This window comes from Podarcis vaucheri (assembly GCF_965113315.1).
Source record: "Podarcis vaucheri genome assembly, chromosome: 14".
Taxonomy (NCBI): Eukaryota; Metazoa; Chordata; class Lepidosauria; order Squamata; family Lacertidae; genus Podarcis; species Podarcis vaucheri.
In genome coordinates, this window is record NC_138752.1 from 9,151,246 (window position 1) to 9,169,042 (window position 17,797).

A 17,797-nucleotide genomic window follows, 5' to 3' on the forward strand; every position below is an offset into this window, starting at 1 on the left:
GACTTGCACAAAGACACACTTTTCCACGTTAGTATGCCCACACACACACACAAGCAATCTTCTCAGAGCTGTTCTATAGCCATCCTGCAGTGTTAGCTCTACATAACCATAGACACACATGCCTAGTAATACCACTGCTAGTTGCACTTTGAAGAAGCAGAGCAAAAGGAAAAGAAAGGTAATATCTTTGGGCCTGCTGAAAGTTGCTTGTATACATCTGGGGCTAGTTTCCTCCAGTCTCAGAACATGCAGTCCACTTGAGCGAGCATGTCAGGGTCAGTCTTCCTGTGTGGCCACACAGACATTTTTACAGCTGGGAGAAGCAAAATTTACACTGCAGGGTTTTACTCAAAACTGTTGACCTTTTTTGCTACAAACTTACCCAAGAAGCTTCCCTTTGAGCACCAGACATGCTTAAATAGGTGAATATTTTGACAAGTTAGCTGTGCAAAAACAGGACTATAGGACGGAATCCATTATGAGATCTTAGGCTTAAGCACTAGTTATGTCTATGATAGTAATAATGCTTTTTACCGTGTCTTATACACCCTAAGCAGGCCAGAATTATTACATTTTATAGGCAGTATTTACCCCTATATATTTCCAGTACCTATTTAAAAGCATTATACTGCCCACATGATACCCAATATCACTCACCCCTGATGAGGCAACGAAAAGTTATCTTACACAAGACCCTCCAGCTGGTGTGTCCACCACTAGGTGTGCTTCCATAATAATATTTGGTTAATTTTTGTTTAATTTTGTTACAAAATATTTCTAGAGTGCCTTTCCTTTAAGGTTATACCTTTTTAAGGTGGCTTACAATATGAAAAAAGCTGATTTTGGGGATTCAATTCTAAGTTCTTGGCTTGATGTTTATATATATAAAACATAATTACAAATCTGGGTGTTTTAAAAATAAACAAAAATAAAGTGCGAATGAACAACAGTTCTCTCACTACAAAGAGTTGCAGGTGCTTTTAGGTAACCAGTCTTTACACTACACATGCAAAAGGTAGCCTTGTGAGCATATTTGATTAAACATCTGTTTTGTTAGAAGTATCCAAAATGCTGTTCTGCAAGACACCACAATGTTGAACTGAGGAAAGCAAGCTGCATTTGAGCAAAATCAACTAAGTAACTTCTAATGTTACCTTTAAAGCCATTAATTCCCCTAGGATTATTTCAAGAGGCAACAAAAACCATTCCATGTAATATGAGCCCTCCCTCATTTCTTAGTACTGCCCAGCAGCTCGGCTAAGCAATGCTTCCAAAATGATCTCTGCTGAATACAATTTCAAGTTATCTCAACTACAAAGACACACATAACCAAGCAGACTCCTTGTTCTGCAAACCACATTTTATGAAGTTGAAATTATGGCCCTATACTTAACCCATTATGAGGCAGAAGAGAGGCAAAGTTTATTATGTAGCCTTCAGCACTGTGGATTTCTGAACTACTGATTTATGAGGCTCCCACATTTTGAAAGGAAGTCTCCCTGAAGCAAAGAAGAGGGGCCTGGCTCCCCTAGGAAATACAGTTAGTTGAGAAAACACTCTTACCGTCAGGGACCTCATCTGGCCGCTTCCTCTTCTCATAAACCACAATGATAACAACAAGAATTATAATCTCCGCCAGAATCCCCAAGAAGGGCCATAGAGGAGCCAAGTGACTGCGAACACGCAGGATGGTTTCTTCAGCCTTCCAGCCAATCGAGTTGGTTGCATTGCATTCATACACGCCAGGATCCTCATCGATCTGCAGGTTCACTATGACCAGTTCAGTGTAGTTCTCTTTATTGGTAATGAAGAAGCGGCCAGTAACGTTTTTGATGGGCTAATGAAAAGCAGTAAAAGAACAAAGGCCAAAATAATAATTGTTAGCAAGTGTTGTAGATAACTGGCTCATTTACTACACACACACATTTTTAAAATCATTCTTTGTGTTCTCTGCCATGCAAGCTTAACACCAGTCATATGGGAAGGAGTGCAGTATGACAGGCTTCTTACAGTAACAATTCAAGGATTTGACTGGCTTTCTTCTGAGTGTTTAAATGTACAGCAATGCCAAGGTTAGGCCCTATTACCACCACCTGCTGGCAACAGTGCAATCACATTTCAGTCACAACCTCTGAGACTTGTATCATTCATGCACTGCTATAAACTCTCCAACACAAAACCCCAGAGTCTCGTCTCAAAGGGGAGCCCCCGCAAACAAATCTGTAATGTCCAAACCACAAATCCTATGAAGGGAGAGGCCCACTGTCTTTCACATACCTCAAACAATCCCATGAAATATGAGCAACCGTTTCTTCCACTCCATAAAACTCAGAATATCCAGTCACAATCCTCCTAGCCCGATACAAGGCACTCTGAAAAGCGCTATGCCCCATCAGAAATCTGTACAGATTAAATTGTCTCTGCCACTGTCAGTTTAAAAATTCAGAAATCCTCAAATGATGGACAAAAGGAAAATATCCTCCTACCTGCAGAATCAAACACCCACTGTCTGTGCCATTTACCTAATAGTCTCTTGAAACCAGCTTTTAACTTTCAAGGAGGACAATGGCAGCGCAAGATCTGTGTCCCTGTGTCCCAAATTCTTCCTAGCCACCTAGTCAGCCCTCTCATTCTCAAAGATGCCCACTTGAGCAGCATTCAACAGAACCAAACCAGAATGCCCATTAACTGGCTTTTCCCTACCTTTTTGCAGCTTTGAGATGAAAAATAGAATTTGTATCACAATAAAATAAAATTCCAGGCATGGACAGTATGTTGATCAAGCAGGGTTTAGATGAGGCAGAGTAAGATAAAGAAGACCATACTTGCAATGCCTAATTTGCGACGTAGCATTAAAAAAACCCCTACATATCAGAGAGGCTAACTCTCATAATAATTAGTAGAACTGAGATCTGAAAAAAATTACCTAGATTTAAAAGCAACACATTCAGACTTTGATTCAGGGACCAGTATAACAAGGGAGCACAGATGCTTTGCATGTAGCAAATCCCAGGTTTGATCCCCAACATCTCCAGCTAAAATGAGACCAGTGGTAATGCTGAGAAAGATCTGTGTTTGAGTCCTTCAAGATTTGCTGTCCACTGGAAATGATACTACTGGTATTATCTAACTCATCGTAAGGTGTTTTATCTCCTAACTGAAATGTCAGCCAGCAGCTCAGGCTTGCCTAGCAGCATCACATCTTATACTCACCTCAGAAAAGCCATTATTCTTCTTATACCATGTCCATTCAGGGTATGGGAAACCTACAGACTTGCAATACATCAGTGCTTCCTGTCCTTCATTCTTGTTCTCACTTCGTTTGTGCCCGGTAATATCAGGAGCAGCTAATACATACACACGTACAAAAAAGAATACAGTGCTCTTAAAAAAATATGTTTTAATAGTAGGTTCAAGATAGAGTCAAAAGCTTTGATTATGGTAAAAGCTTTAATTATAGATTGTCATTATCTTGTGGTAGGTTCATATTTTACATTAAGTTTTCCATGTCACCAGCTCTTGCAGATTTCTCCCATTAGAAACTGTTCTATTTATTTAGCAGTGGTTCCTTCTAAGCCAAAAACGAACTGGGTCCTATGAACTTAAAATCCAAGAGAGAATCAAAGAAGATCCATAGTTCATGGATGGTAAGAACTAAATGTCTCTAGTTTGTAAGATGATCTCTAATTAGTTGCCTCTTTGAAATCAACTAAAGTACAGAAGAGCAAAAGAAACACTTGTTGGATAAGTTTTAAGGAAAGCTTATTAAATTTGTAAGACCCTGAATACTGGTTTAAGATAATCAACTGTATAAATATTCTCTTTTGTATTACTGAATCAAGATTTTTTAAAAGCTTATTTTAATTATTAATAATCATTAACGATGGGAGCTGAATATAGAAAGCATTTATATAACCAATAAGATGTTATTGATGTTATTCTTTTAAAACATGGCAAACACCTGTAAGATGTAACAAAGGAATATGAAAATAACTAGAAAGGTTTATACATGTATAATGTATAAACACTACCATCATTATTTAATATACTGAATTAATTCTCAGGTGTGACTCATAAGACATCCTGAATTATGTTAGCTTTATCTATTTTTAAATCAAGCAATTTATTGTGAATAGCTAAAAGCCTTTACAATGTACAGCAGGGGATAAGAATAACGCTTTCCTCTGAAATTACACAACAGGACGTGTAAAAGTTTACAGCATAAAAATTTACAGCATAGGGTTATAAAATTAGGAATCATTAAGCTATCTAGAATGGAGATTCTTAGCTGCCAGAGCAAATTTGGCTACCAGGTGTGTAATCTAAAAATCTTTATCAGCTAAGATTTCAACTGTCACTTCCTGGGGGGATCCGCCTGAGCAACAGTTAAGAATAGATGATGAAAAACTTTCTCTGGGTGTTGTATATAAGGCACAAACCAGCAGGTAATGCATTATATCCTTGACCTGATTGCATCCATAAATGCATTTGCGTTCCATATGGGGAATTCCCAGATATCTCTCCTCTAAATATGCTGAGGTTTATCAAATGGGGCCTGCTAGGGCCTGATCTGTTAATCCAGCCAGAGTCCAAGCCCCGGTCTCCGACACATATATCAAATACACATCACAGCATACCAGGAATCCTGGCTTACTGTTAACATGCAGCTTGCTAGTGCACACTGCCCATTCACTCACATTTCATTCCTTTTTTTGGCAAGACTGGGTACAATAAACCAGGAAGCCACAATTATGTTTGCCTTCCCATGACAAACCTGGCATCCGGGTCTGCTGTTCCCAAACAAGCCACGATCAAGCCAATATAGCAAGTGGTGAAGTCGGAAAAAAATTCTGGCTTATCTGGAGCAACAAGGGTTTGTACATCATGGGAAGTCCACCTTAACTGCTGCTTACTGGTTTATTTTACCCACTTGCATGAAGGAATGAAAAAATTACATGCACCAGCACACTCTTCATTCAGTAAAGCCTGCCTTACAATGGTGTGTGAAAGTGGCCTTTGTAGCCTTTTTTATCTCTTTCCTTCTTCTTAAGAAATACCACTGAGTAATAGACCTGCACATTTAGGGATATGAAGAGTATATAAAAGCCAATATTTCTAGTGCATAAGAAATAATTATTCAATATAACTTTTGTACATTTTGTATACAAGGAAACTCTTCACACCAGGAAAACTAACTGGACACTTATAAATGTATATTGCTTCTTTTCTAAACAAGTCTGTAAGTTGTCTCCAGAAGCATCTGCACATCTATGACTCATGTTTAATGAGTAATTCCAAAACAACTGACTGTCTGACCTACAACAGAGTGAAGAGTAAATGTTGAATGTAAGAAAGAAAGAAGGGGACACACACAAATTATATTTTTATAACATTCTACTCAGTAATGTATTTGTTTAAACCAGCACAATTTTGACACTTGAAAAGGTGAACTTTCATGTGAAGTAAAGAACTTCTTCACTCCTGAAGACCCCACACCAGCACACTTGTTCCTGCCTAAGCAGGTCCACTGCCACTCACTTGGCCATTTCTTTAACTCCCAAGACCTGTTGTAGAGTAATACTTTTGAGAGATTACGTGAGATCAATGAACTGCCTGAGATGAACCTTCATTAGCAGATGGCTTGGTATGCTTCAGTTACCACCTCTAAAACCCATTCGCTTTCAAGGCAGCTAATTTTGTCACACGTGTCCTTCTAGGCGACTGCTAGGGCCTGATCTGTTAATCCAGCCGGAGTCCAATCCCAGGTCTCTGACACATATATCAAATACAATGGAAGTTATTCAAGGGCCCATTCATTCTTTACTACATACAAAAAATGCAGAATCATGAAGATTTGCAATGTTGTGTTTTTTTAAAAAGCTCACTGCATAACCACAAAAATATAGTCACTGAGTACCCGCAAAAATATAGTCCACAAAAATATATTGCTGCTTGTCCAGTGGGCAGAATGATGGGTGTTGTAGACCAGCAATACCCAGAGGGTCACAGGTTGCCAGTGGGAGGACATGAAAAATGAAGGACTAATAAATTGTGACTGAATCCTAAAAAGACACGCCCTATGAATGGGTGGTTCCAAGTTCAGAGATCTAAAGCTGACATCTGTGAGAAATTTTTGTTCTGATGAAGTATGAAACAGGATGAAATCCAGGACATATTGTCTAACAAACTGGGGTGTTAGGATAAATTGTTATTAATAGTCAGAAAACCTGGGGAGAAATGGAATGGATTCAAGTATCTTGAAAAAAAGCATGGCTGAGTGGCATGCATATTGAACAGGAGAACTCACACAGACATTTTATTGCACTTGTAAACATGCTAAATCTCATCTTCATTGTTTTAGAGTAGTGGAAAATCCTCATATTTTTTCCAAGAAGACCCATGCATTCAGAAGGGTTACAAATAGAGGCAGGAAGAGACAAATAAACACACACATTTGAAGAATCTAAAGTTTGAAATGAAAGGACCAAAGGGAAGAGACATGGTCACATTGAAAGTTGAATATATGGAAGGTTGCAGTCTGGACAACAATAATTTTCAATTAAGTAAAGAGATCCTCAGAAAGTATTTTATAATAATCGGGTTTAGATATAGTTAGTGAACAGAGTTCTAGCTATCCTTTGAAAAGCAATGAAATATTTTCAGGAAGCTGATTAGTTGAAGAACCTGAATTTGTAGTGAAAAAGGCAAAGAAGCATCAAAGATCACGGACAAGTTCTTGTCACAAAATATCAACAGGAGTTAAACAGAAGCAGCAGAGAGAGAGAAAAAGAACTTGCATTTTATAACTATCCAGCAAAGCATGAGCATTCAACAAGAAAGGACAGCAAATTGAAGATAAGGCAAAACCTTTGCTAGAGAACCAAGTCTAATGAGTATAGAAATTATAGTTAGTACAAGAAACTAGTCCAGGTGGCAACAGGTGAAAAAAAAGTCTCTGCACAAAATCCTGGAAAGTAGGACTGTTAGAAGCATGAAAATCAGCTGATGAGCCCAAGAAAGGGAAAGAAAGAAGGTGCTGGGTGATGCAACAAACCATTAAACTTTAGGGGGGACAGGAACCTAAAGATGGTAGAGAGAAAATTAAGAAAGTAAATGGCACTGTGCTGAAGCAGAGATGGGGAACTTCAGTCCCTGGGGCCAGATGGGAACACTGTGCCAAGCAATTGAAAAAAATTGAGTTATTAATTTACACTTGGTAATGATTAAGCAGTCATGTGGACAAAATACAAAATCTATAGGAAACAGTGTACTTAACTATTTTTCAACTTGTTATGTGTAACATTTACGATTCAAAGTTAGAGACTAGATTTAATGTCCTGTGTCCTATCGCTCTTTACAGCTCTAAATGATCACCATTTAAGCATCAAGGTAGTGATGACTGCCATGCCAAGCTTTTCACAGTGCTGTAGAATTACTTTCTCCCTCTCTTAAAAGAGAAAGTAGTTTGAGCTCCTTTGAAATGTTGTGGGGCAGAGAAGGGGGAGCCTGGGATTCACAGAGTATTGGACTTCTGAAATACTGTATGACACCCTCTTCTAGACCCAATGAACATGCACAATAAGATCTTTACAGGAGAGTCTGTCACATTCGCTCCTGAACTGGCCCCACCCAAAACTCTATTCTGAACCTAAGGAGAGATATGACATTTTCTACAAGGAGAGACAGGAATTCTGAAGAGAGCTGAAGCTTGGAGAGACGGATTCTTAGCAGCAAGGAAAATTGTTAGTGGGCAGCCCATTAAGCAGGGTAAAAGAGTACAGCAAGGAAACAATACCAATGTACACACTATTCTAAGAATACGAAGTTTTCTGTGGGCAATTTGACTAAGCAATTCAACAGACGATCCAAATTTATTGAGACATGTGTGGAAGATGACCACTCATGCAGTAAAACACAACTGCAAGATTGCAAGAACTAAATAAAGTGATTCAAAAATAGTGATACAAAGAAACAATTAGTAGAAATTAAGCTTTTTAAAAAAGGAAGCAGAAAATAAAAATAAAGGCATACCTTTCACTTCTATAGTGGCATTTGCTACAGGGGAACCCGCAAATACGAACACACACAAATATTCCCCTGAATCATCTGCTCTGGGCTTTGGAATTCTGCAAAGAAAAGAAATGGGGATCCAGAGAGTTAGCTCACAATTGGTAACAAATCAACTCTGGTTGCTGAGAAGCAATGGCTCAATCGTCTCTGGTTCATTCTGTGAACGGGAAAAGTGAATCTAAACCACTCCAAAATGATTGTTACATATAAACTTATTGTTAAACTTATAGTTTAAGTTTTCTTCTACACAAGAAAATGCAGGAGTCAAATAATTACGCATGGCACATATTTAAAGCGGGGTCTTGTCTAATTTTGTGCATTTGCTTGTTGGTTTAATGTAGCTTACTGGGAGATGCTTTGGTTGGAAATTAAATAAAACCTTTCTAGTGTACAAGATGGTTAAGAGTGATTTTAAATCACTTGTCCTACCTTTCTGCAGAGCAACCTCACTAGATTATGAGTTATGGGAATCACTAGCAATCTGGTAAGTGCTTTTATAGATCCTTGTTGACAAACCATTTGTCTCCCAAAGATACAATGCCACAACTGGAAAAGTTCTGCTATGTGGAAAGCAGAACCCCCTGTTTTGGTTGAATTTTAAAGCAGGGGCTCCTCTGTAGATATTAACAGTTAGAAGACAACTGGGAATTTTAACAAAATGTTGCATAAGTGCTCCTGTTCACTGTTTCAGTCAGTCCTACTCTCCTGCATGACACACCATCCCACTCCCAGGTGGTTTTCAATTTCCTTTTCCAGTCAGCCAGTATCCTGTGGGCACTGAGCACACTTGGGTGCTTTGGCAACTTCTGAAGAGCTTTTCAAACAGGAGTCCAGCATAATAATCTCCTCACACCACAATCTCACTCCAGATCACCATGTTTTAAATCAATTTCACATCCACTAAACGCCACCCCCCCCAGTGATATACTGTAGTTATTAAGCACACATCAGTTATAAAGACTGCTTGCCCCGCTCTGAAGTTAAGGACTAGAATATGAATATTTCTAAAGTGACCAACAGTGCTAACCAAGTTGTATTCCAGCTTCTATTCTTAAACTCAAAATTAGTGTAGTGAGTCGGGCAAAATTACCCAATTTTAATATATATTGCAACACAAGGCACAGATCCATATACTTGAATTTTAAACATTGACAAATACTATACGTTACCCCAATGATCATGAAGACCAGACAATACTCTTGTGTGAAGTCACTGCCATATTGAGGATGCTAGTAGCAAGGAAGTAGCTACTATTTCTAAGCAAGGCTGATACCCCTTTAAATCACCATAAACTGGAGTCCACCCTTAGAAGTTCTCTAGCAGGAGCTAAAGGTACCCAAGGTTCTGTCAGTACTATGCCCTAAGCATGGACCAAACCTTGAAATAAGCCACAAAAAACTGGGCAGCAACTGCTAGCTCTAGATTTGATCCACTGTTGGAACACAGAACAACCCAACTGCCTGATCTGGAGCACAGAACAGAAATATGTAATCCTAGCATATAGTATTGCCTAGATTGGACTTCTCACATGCTACAATTTAAAAGAACTGGACCAAGGTAACTCAAATTCTATATGAGTCTTACACATACTACAAACTGAGGAGGTTTGCAAGTGATTATGTTGCAGAGTTTACTCTTATTATTAAAGGAAGATGAGATAAATTATACAAAAAAGAATATTTACAACAAAGAAAACACAACTTCTGACCAGCAGAAACTGTATTACAGTGGTGCCTCGCAAGACGAAATTAATCCGTTCCGCGAGTCTCTTCGTCTTGCGATTTTTTCATCGTCTTGTGAAGCACGGCTATTAGCGGCTTAGCGGCTATTAACGGCTTAGCGGCTATTAACGGCTTAGTGGCTTTAAGAAAAAGGAAACAAACTTGCAAGAACTCGCAAGATGTTTTGTCTTGCGAACCAAACCTATAGGGAAATTCGTTTTGCGGAACGACTCAAAAACTCTCTCGTCTTGCGTGTTTTTCGTCTTGCGAGGCATTCGTCTTGCGAGGTACCACTGTATTTTGAACATTACTCCTGATGACATAATGCTCAACATGAATCCACAGTAATGAGTCTTAAATGTCACCTAAAATTTATTAGCCACACATGTCAAGTTTCACTGGAAAAAGTTTAGCTATACTGTAGCTTCATTCATTTTTTAGGGACAATACCAAAGCCACTTCAAGGCTTACCTGTACTGGGTAGTGTCTGTGTTCTCTCTAGTATCCGAAATCTCTACACCATTTTTCACCCAATAGCTGTCAGTGAGAGGGCTGGGAAATGTTGTGAGGTTGCACTGTAGTGTGATGGGAGGTGTAGATTGTGGAATGATGATTGTATCATTACTGGCATTGATCCTGGGCTCTAAAAAAGAAGGTACATTAAAAAGAAGAGTAATCAGTTTCTGCACACTAAAATGCCCTACACATCACAACTAAATGGCAGAGGAACTGGGAGAGGGAAGAGAACTACACATGGAACACAGCTTCACTAGCTTAAGAGACATCAAGAAAGTCATACAGCGAACAGCTGAGCAGCAGAGAAAGGCAACAAGGACCAGTCCCCCTATATGAAAAGGGAAAAAAGAAAAGAATGAAATACATTCTGGAGTTTCTCATATTTAATATAATCACACGTAAGGTTAAGGTTAGTAACATTTACGCCTTATCAGACTCAACAATGGAAGAGGCATAGTTAACAGCTACGCAAGCAAAATAAGCTCCATCCAAGTAATAGCCAATTCACCGTTGTGAAGTTTTGACATGTACACATAACATCAGTTTGAAACACCTTCATCCTCATTTATGCAAGCAACATTCAGCCTATTCCACTAAAATAAAATAAAATACAGAGTTGTATCCAATATAGCGCTAAGTAACTTGTTTCATTAGCTCAAGGATTTACACTTGCGCAATGGAACTGCCCTCACCCCACATGCCCCATAAATCTGTTCTGGGGGTTTCCTCAACCCTCTGGATCAGGGGTCAGCAAACTTTTTCAGCAGGGGGCTGGTCCACCGTCCCTCAGACCTTGGGGGGGGGGCGGACTATATTTTGGAGGGGGGGAAATGGACAAATTCCTACGCCCCACAAATAACCCAGAGATGCATTTTAAATAAAAGCACACATTCTACTCATGTAAAAACACCAGGCAGGCCCCAGTAGTAAGCCAGAGATGCATTTTCAATAAAAGGACACATTCCACTCATGTAAAAACACGCTAATTTCCGGACCGTCCGCAGGCCGGATTTAGAAGGCGGTTGGGCCAGATCCGGCCTCAGGGCCTTAGTTTGCCTACCCATGTTCTGGATCATAATTGGGTTGTGCACAGTGGGAAGAGAGGATTTGAAAGTTGAGTTGTACAAGCATAAATCATTGTGCTGATGGGACGCAATAGTTGGATACTACTGATATTTTGGATGCTCTCATATACACCATTATAGATAAAATGTTGTTGCTGAAACAGGTAAATATCCTATTAAAGATATCAGTAAAGCACAATAAGCTGTGTCTCTGCTAAAACCCTGTATAGAGTTTTCCAAACTGAGTTGCCAATGCCAAACTTCCAAGAAGCTAACAAAGAAAATCATGTCATTATCAGACACTTAGATTGCATATAATACTTACATAACTTAAAAATACCAAGATTGTATTATGGTATCATAATACAATCTAAGAGAGATCAATGCACCACTTTAAACCATAGGCACACACTGGTGTTTTGTTTTTAAAATACGTGGCAGGTTATGATAGAAATAGAGGAAAATTATAATGTTTGCATGCATATGCACATGCAAACAACCCCACACATTATCTAGGACTAAAGAGGTAACTCTGGAACAAGCAGCGACTAGGTCAACCAAACAGGCATGGAACAAATCCATTTGCTCCAGTACCTTAACCTCAAATATTATGATATCACTTTGGATCCCTCCAACATTGTTCCTTTACCTTTTTAAATTTGCAATTATGGGTTCATCCACAATGTATTTTGTAGTGTGCAACTAAAACTGGTGCTTGCATACTAATGCATCACATATTCAACATGAAATTACAACATAGGATATGTGAACCACAATTTATATATAGTAAATTGTCGTTACAAACACAGCCTTGGTTTATGGGGACTCTAAGTTTTATATACCATAGAACTGAAGTGCATTAAGTTCAGTTCCCAATAACAGTTTTCATTTCAACATTCAGAGGAAAAAAGAATGGGAGTTTTTCTGATCCCTCTTCGTTATACTTTTAAGTTAAAAACAGACATTCTATTGAGACATTTCCAGAATAAATCTAGCCATGGCAGTTAAGCAGTGTGTAGATTTTTTTTAATGTTGTATTTTTGAGCCCTTCAGGGCTCTGGGGCTAATTTATACAAGGCATTGGAGATCCATAATCAGGTCTCCCAATGTTTTTTTCAGGTTTTTTTCTTCAGCAGAATTTTTCTTCAACAGAATTTTGTTCTGGCACCTCTCAGGTGGGCACAATTGGCATTATAAGAGAACAGGGTGAGTTCCGGAACCTCTTTTTCCTAGAAAAATAGCACTGTTTTTACTTTTATTACGTATGAAGTGCTAATAGGCAGCAATGAATGTTTATTCTGAAAGGTTCTACAAAACTTGTGTCCAGCTTTAATATGGTCCAAAATCACATCAGAGAAGATTTATAAGGTCCATCTGCGTAAACACTCTGAAAGCAACGTATTAATTCAAAGGAAGAAAAATTATTTCAATAGTTGTTTGCATCCTTTATATCTGAAGGAGCGTCTCCTCCCCCATCGTTCTGCCCGGACACTGAGGTCCAGCTCCGAGGGCCTTCTGGCGGTTCCCTCACTGCGAGAGGCCAAGTTACAGGGAACCAGGCAGAGGGCCTTCTTGGTAGTGGCGCCCACCCTGTGGAACGCCCTCCCATCAGATGTCAAAGCGATAAACATCTACCTGACATTCAGAAGACATCTTAAGGCAGCCCTGTTCAGGGAAGTTTTTAATATGTGACATTTTAGTGTATCTTTCATCTTTGTTGGAAGCTGCCCAGAGTGGCTGGGGAAACCCAGCCAGATGGGCGGGGTACAAATAATAAATAATAATAATTTTTGCCAGTCTACAGTGAGAAATTGCACTGTTTTAAATGTTTCATTTCTTTTCCTACCCAGCTGCCTGTCTGCCTGCCTTTCCCTTAAGAAAAATAGTAAATGTCAGATTAAGTTAGATTTTTAAAATAAAGTTTTTGTATTTCCAATTTAGGATCACATGTAGGAATTTATCTAGGTACAATTATGGCCCAAACAACTACAGGGTTTCTAGTGCAGGATCCTCTTGAAGCCCCTCCCTTGGTGCTATGACAGGTGCTATTATGCAGACTTGATTAAAGAGAACAAGAACTCTATAAAAGGTGAAAGTGAGTTTTAATCTGGTTTATAGTTCATAATTTATTTTAAGACTGATATTTAGGAGACATAGTTTTATTAGGAAATATTTTCCTTTTCCTTTCATTTGGCAACATGTGATTGTCAAAGGGCAGCAGTCAGAGCTATCAGCAGGTATTTCCCAGGATTCCTCTAAGTCCAAGAGATAGAGCTATATTGCATTCTCCCAAATTGCAAGTTATTTGTTACACTTTTCCTACTGCAACCTGAACTCCAGAAATCTAAAATTCAACTGAGTTGAGAGCTGAACATCAGCAACTAAATGTCCTCCCAGCTCCATTCTTCAGGTGCTGTTATCTTGACGTTAAAAGGTTACACATTCTTGCTACCCACAAACCCGTGATCAACCAAACTCACTCATATAGATGAAGTAATAAGAAAAAATAAAATGAATAGCAGTTCTAGATCAAAGATACTTGGTGAGCCAGTTATTACTGCATGTAAAAAATGGTGCACTATCAATACTTGCAAAGGACACACCCGATCTCTATTAGGAAAAGTTGTAAATGTATGAACAATGTTTGAGTGACTGTTAAGCAGGAAAACGTGGAAACCAAAGCAGAAGGAAGGGGGCAGGAGAAAGATGCACAAGACTTTGGGAGATATCAAATTGCATAGTTACTAGTTTGTCTATTGGAATTATCCAGCTTAAACTGCAGAAGGATTTTATAGCATTGTTTTGTCACAAGGTTGTTATCTGTATTTTGGAACATTCTAATTACCATAATTGGAAAGAAGCATATTTATAAATCTGAGCTCAAAACATGAAGCCAGTACTGTAAGCCAAAATATCCTAATCAAATTGTTTACCATCTACATTATTAGCTTTACTCATGACTTGTATGTTGACACATAGAGGCATTTCCCATTTCATGTAGGAAGATTCTGTAATCCAACACAATATGCTGGTTGCTTTCTTTTAATGTCTTTTTTTTTTTAATTGCAAGAGCTGTTACCTTAGATAGCTTTACATGTTTCCACATCCACTATCAGTTTTACATAACTGGGACACCCTTCAAGTGCTCTATAAAGCATAAGTCTCAAAGTTACAAGTGAACACAAAGCATATCTTCCTGAGGTACAGTATTAAACTTTGTGCTTTGAGTTTATATGACAGTTATACACAACACTGAAAACTGCATTTCAGAAACCCAAGTAATCCATGACAGAGAAACTGGACAATGGCAAAACAGATGGAGCATGATATTTGACTAAGTTTTACTCAGAATAGACCTACAAGAATTAATGGATCTAACTTAGTCATGCTAATTAATTTCAATGGGTCTACTCTGAACAAAACAGTCCTGTGTGTTTATTACTGTCTTTGTAGGGCCTAAAATGGCTAGCATCCACCTACGTCAACTTTATTACAGAGAACTACAATATTGTCATGCTCATCACTGTCTTGGCAAAGCAGCACTGTTAAGTAAGTATGCTGGGGATGGCAACTGAAGCTTTGGCTTTATCAGTTCCTTGTCAGCCAAGCTGCCTGCCTGCCTATGTTAGCCACTACACATTATCTAGCACCTATTTGTAGCTAATGGTGACCCCATTGCTTCACCCTATACGGACTTCCACTTCTTTGACCAACACCTCTTCATTCCACCCTATATTTAACACAGTGTTTTCTTACACTTAAACCATAGAACTCTGTACCCACATTTGTTCCCTTGCTAGGCTTGTAGCTCCAACCATTTCTTTTACTGTGGTATTACTCACTGTTGACCCTAAAATGTACATTTCTTTGAAGCAGGTTCTGTATGTTACTGACAAGACACTACTGTAAAAGGCCGTGTATAGAAGTGTAATTTCTGGCCTGTACTACCAGTTTTGCCCAAGACTCTATTCCTCAGGCAGAGGGACCACAGCAACTAAGGCTAGTTATTTTCCAATGGTATGGGCTATATGAGAAGAAATGAAAGAAATGCTGGTGAGCTAAAGGAAGAAGTGCCTAGAAAAGAAGAAGGCCATAACTGCACACTCATCAACATACGAATTTTGCACAAGCATGACACCTTCTGCCATGCCAGATTCTTCTTTTACCCTTTGAGATTCTTTGGCATACTTCACTTCCTCCCATCCACATTCCCAGCTACTATGTTCTAGAAACACATACACATTTCCCCCCAAATACATGTCTATGCAACAGATATGTACACACAAACCCAGATGTTACATTACTCACTCATATGTTCTTTCCAGACAAATTGCAATATTAAATGAAGTAATTATTTCTACAAAGTTTTGATTTTTTGTGTGACTTTATTTTTCTAGAACTGTTCTATTTTTGCGTGAAGATAGGAAACTTGAAGCTATACTTTAACAATAACAGACATTACGGAATGAAGCTTGCAAATAGGTTGTGCTAAGGACTATAAATTAAGAAAAACAAAGGCTCAAAATTTTCAGGTGGAAGAAACGGCCGCAAAAATGTTGCACCACAAACCCTGTATGCTCTCTAAGGTAAACTGGAGGAGCTTGTTTGGGGTCATTAGATTTTGATGAATCATAAGCTGGGGTACCGTGAATGGAGTTGAGGTTTGTCTGAGGTGAAGTAGGATTGGTGCTAGAGCATTCAAGTCAGAGAAATGAATTCTGACAAGCTTCATGGTGCCTCAGCAATCCAGACATCTACTTTTGCTGCAGGTGAGGATCTACTGAAACCAAAAGTATGTCTCCAGGTTTATCATATATAAGGAAAATGTGAGAACGTTTGGGGGGAGGAGCAGCATTGCAAAAGCAAAACCTATTATTTATTAAATTTATATACCACCCTTAATCTGAGGATCACAGGGCAGCTCACAGTACAAAACCACAAAAATATGCAACATAATAACAAACAAAACAATAATTTTCCCCAAGCCATCAGAATGTAAGGGAGTTAAGCTCCTTTGTAACCAACAAGTTTAGCTTGTAATCAAAGTGAATGACTTTTCCCGGATAGCTCATCCTTTTAGATTCTTCCTCCTCAAAATCAATTTTTGAAAGCTGCCTAGCACAAAAGTCCCTGAAACTATTCAACTGCAATTTGAATGTTTTGTTTCTTTGTTTTGACCCAGGAACACCTTTTGTGTCTGCAATTTTTAGACCAACTCTCCATAAAACACTAAGGGAAATTAAAGAATTCCTTCTTTTTTACACACCAAAAAACCGTGATAGCTACGCTTGTAGGGCAACCACTGCAGCTGCTCTTCTGAAATTTGGCAGGATTTATGCCCTGGCAACCTCGCTTGCAAATGTCACCCAACTCCTACACAAAATAAAGTTACAATATTTCTTGTTTAAAAAAGATCCAATTTCACAATTGCCTAATACAAAAAGGCCTTGGACATATTTGCCTGCATTTGAAAAGCTTTATCCAGAATGGAGGGGCAAGTGAATTGGCTAAAACGCCACCCATTTCTCTCAAAAGTTATAGCCATTTTCTAATTTCCCAATAGTGAACTGGAGGGTGGGGAACAAAGCAGAATCAGACCCTGAAACAAACTGAGTATCCTTCCAAGAACCTTGGACAGCAAGCAGGTCTGAACTGAAGACTGTGGTTGGTTGGTGTAGACTTTTATAATTTTAATTTGGTTGTCAGCTTAGCATGAGCTGCTGTGGGAGACATAGCAGAATAGTGGTATAACTCTTCTGATGAACAAGAGAAATGGGATCTATGGGAAAGATAATATGAAAAAGTTCTAATAATAACCTTACCAATATTTTATCTTGGTTATTTCGGAGACCAAATTCCATTCTCTAACTGGTTCCGCTCTCTCACATATTCACTACAATAATTGCCTGTTTTACAAAAGAAGACTGAAAGCAGAATGGCCTTTTTTCTAACATTGGCTCGTGAAAATATTCATAGCTGAAAATGTACACAATACATATTTGACAGTTCTTCACTGTGAATCCCAGCTCATCCTTGTACTTACAGGCTGGCTTGGGCATGTTATTTTCTCTGCCGCAGCTCACTCATTCCCAATGGGGAAAGGAGCCATTCATGGAAGGGAATCAGGAAATACTGCCAATATTACCGGTAATTTAAAGGGAGTGGTGGCCTTCAGATACAATCAGCCAAATACATTAAATGAAACCAAATTGAACAAGAAGATGCCCATTTTAAATCCTGCAACTGTGAGAGGACTTTCTTTTCTTCAAGTTATCCATCAACATTTTACTATAGCCAAAATGTTGTGTTTATCACAAGTTATCATTCCATTCAGCAGTGACAGACACTTGATTCTTCCTGCTTTAACATTCTCTTAAAATTCTTATTAATAATATCAATAAATACAATCGATCCAGTATTTGATCC

The 17,797-nt window shown here is 38.7% G+C and overlaps 1 protein-coding gene across 2 annotated transcripts in view; it reads right to left on the bottom strand.

The window, feature by feature from the left end:
• Positions 1-17,797, bottom strand: part of NPTN (neuroplastin) — a 45,624-nt gene that overhangs the window by 13,333 nt on the left and 14,494 nt on the right. For both annotated transcript variants that reach the window (XM_082198727.1, XM_082198728.1), the window contains 4 exons: positions 10,263-10,434; positions 8,032-8,126; positions 3,214-3,347; positions 1,564-1,837 (listed from right to left, as the gene is read on the bottom strand). In XM_082198727.1, coding sequence (XP_082054853.1) covers positions 1,564-1,837; positions 3,214-3,347; positions 8,032-8,126; positions 10,263-10,434 — 675 coding nt within the window. The remainder of the gene's footprint in view (positions 1-1,563; positions 1,838-3,213; positions 3,348-8,031; positions 8,127-10,262; positions 10,435-17,797) is intronic.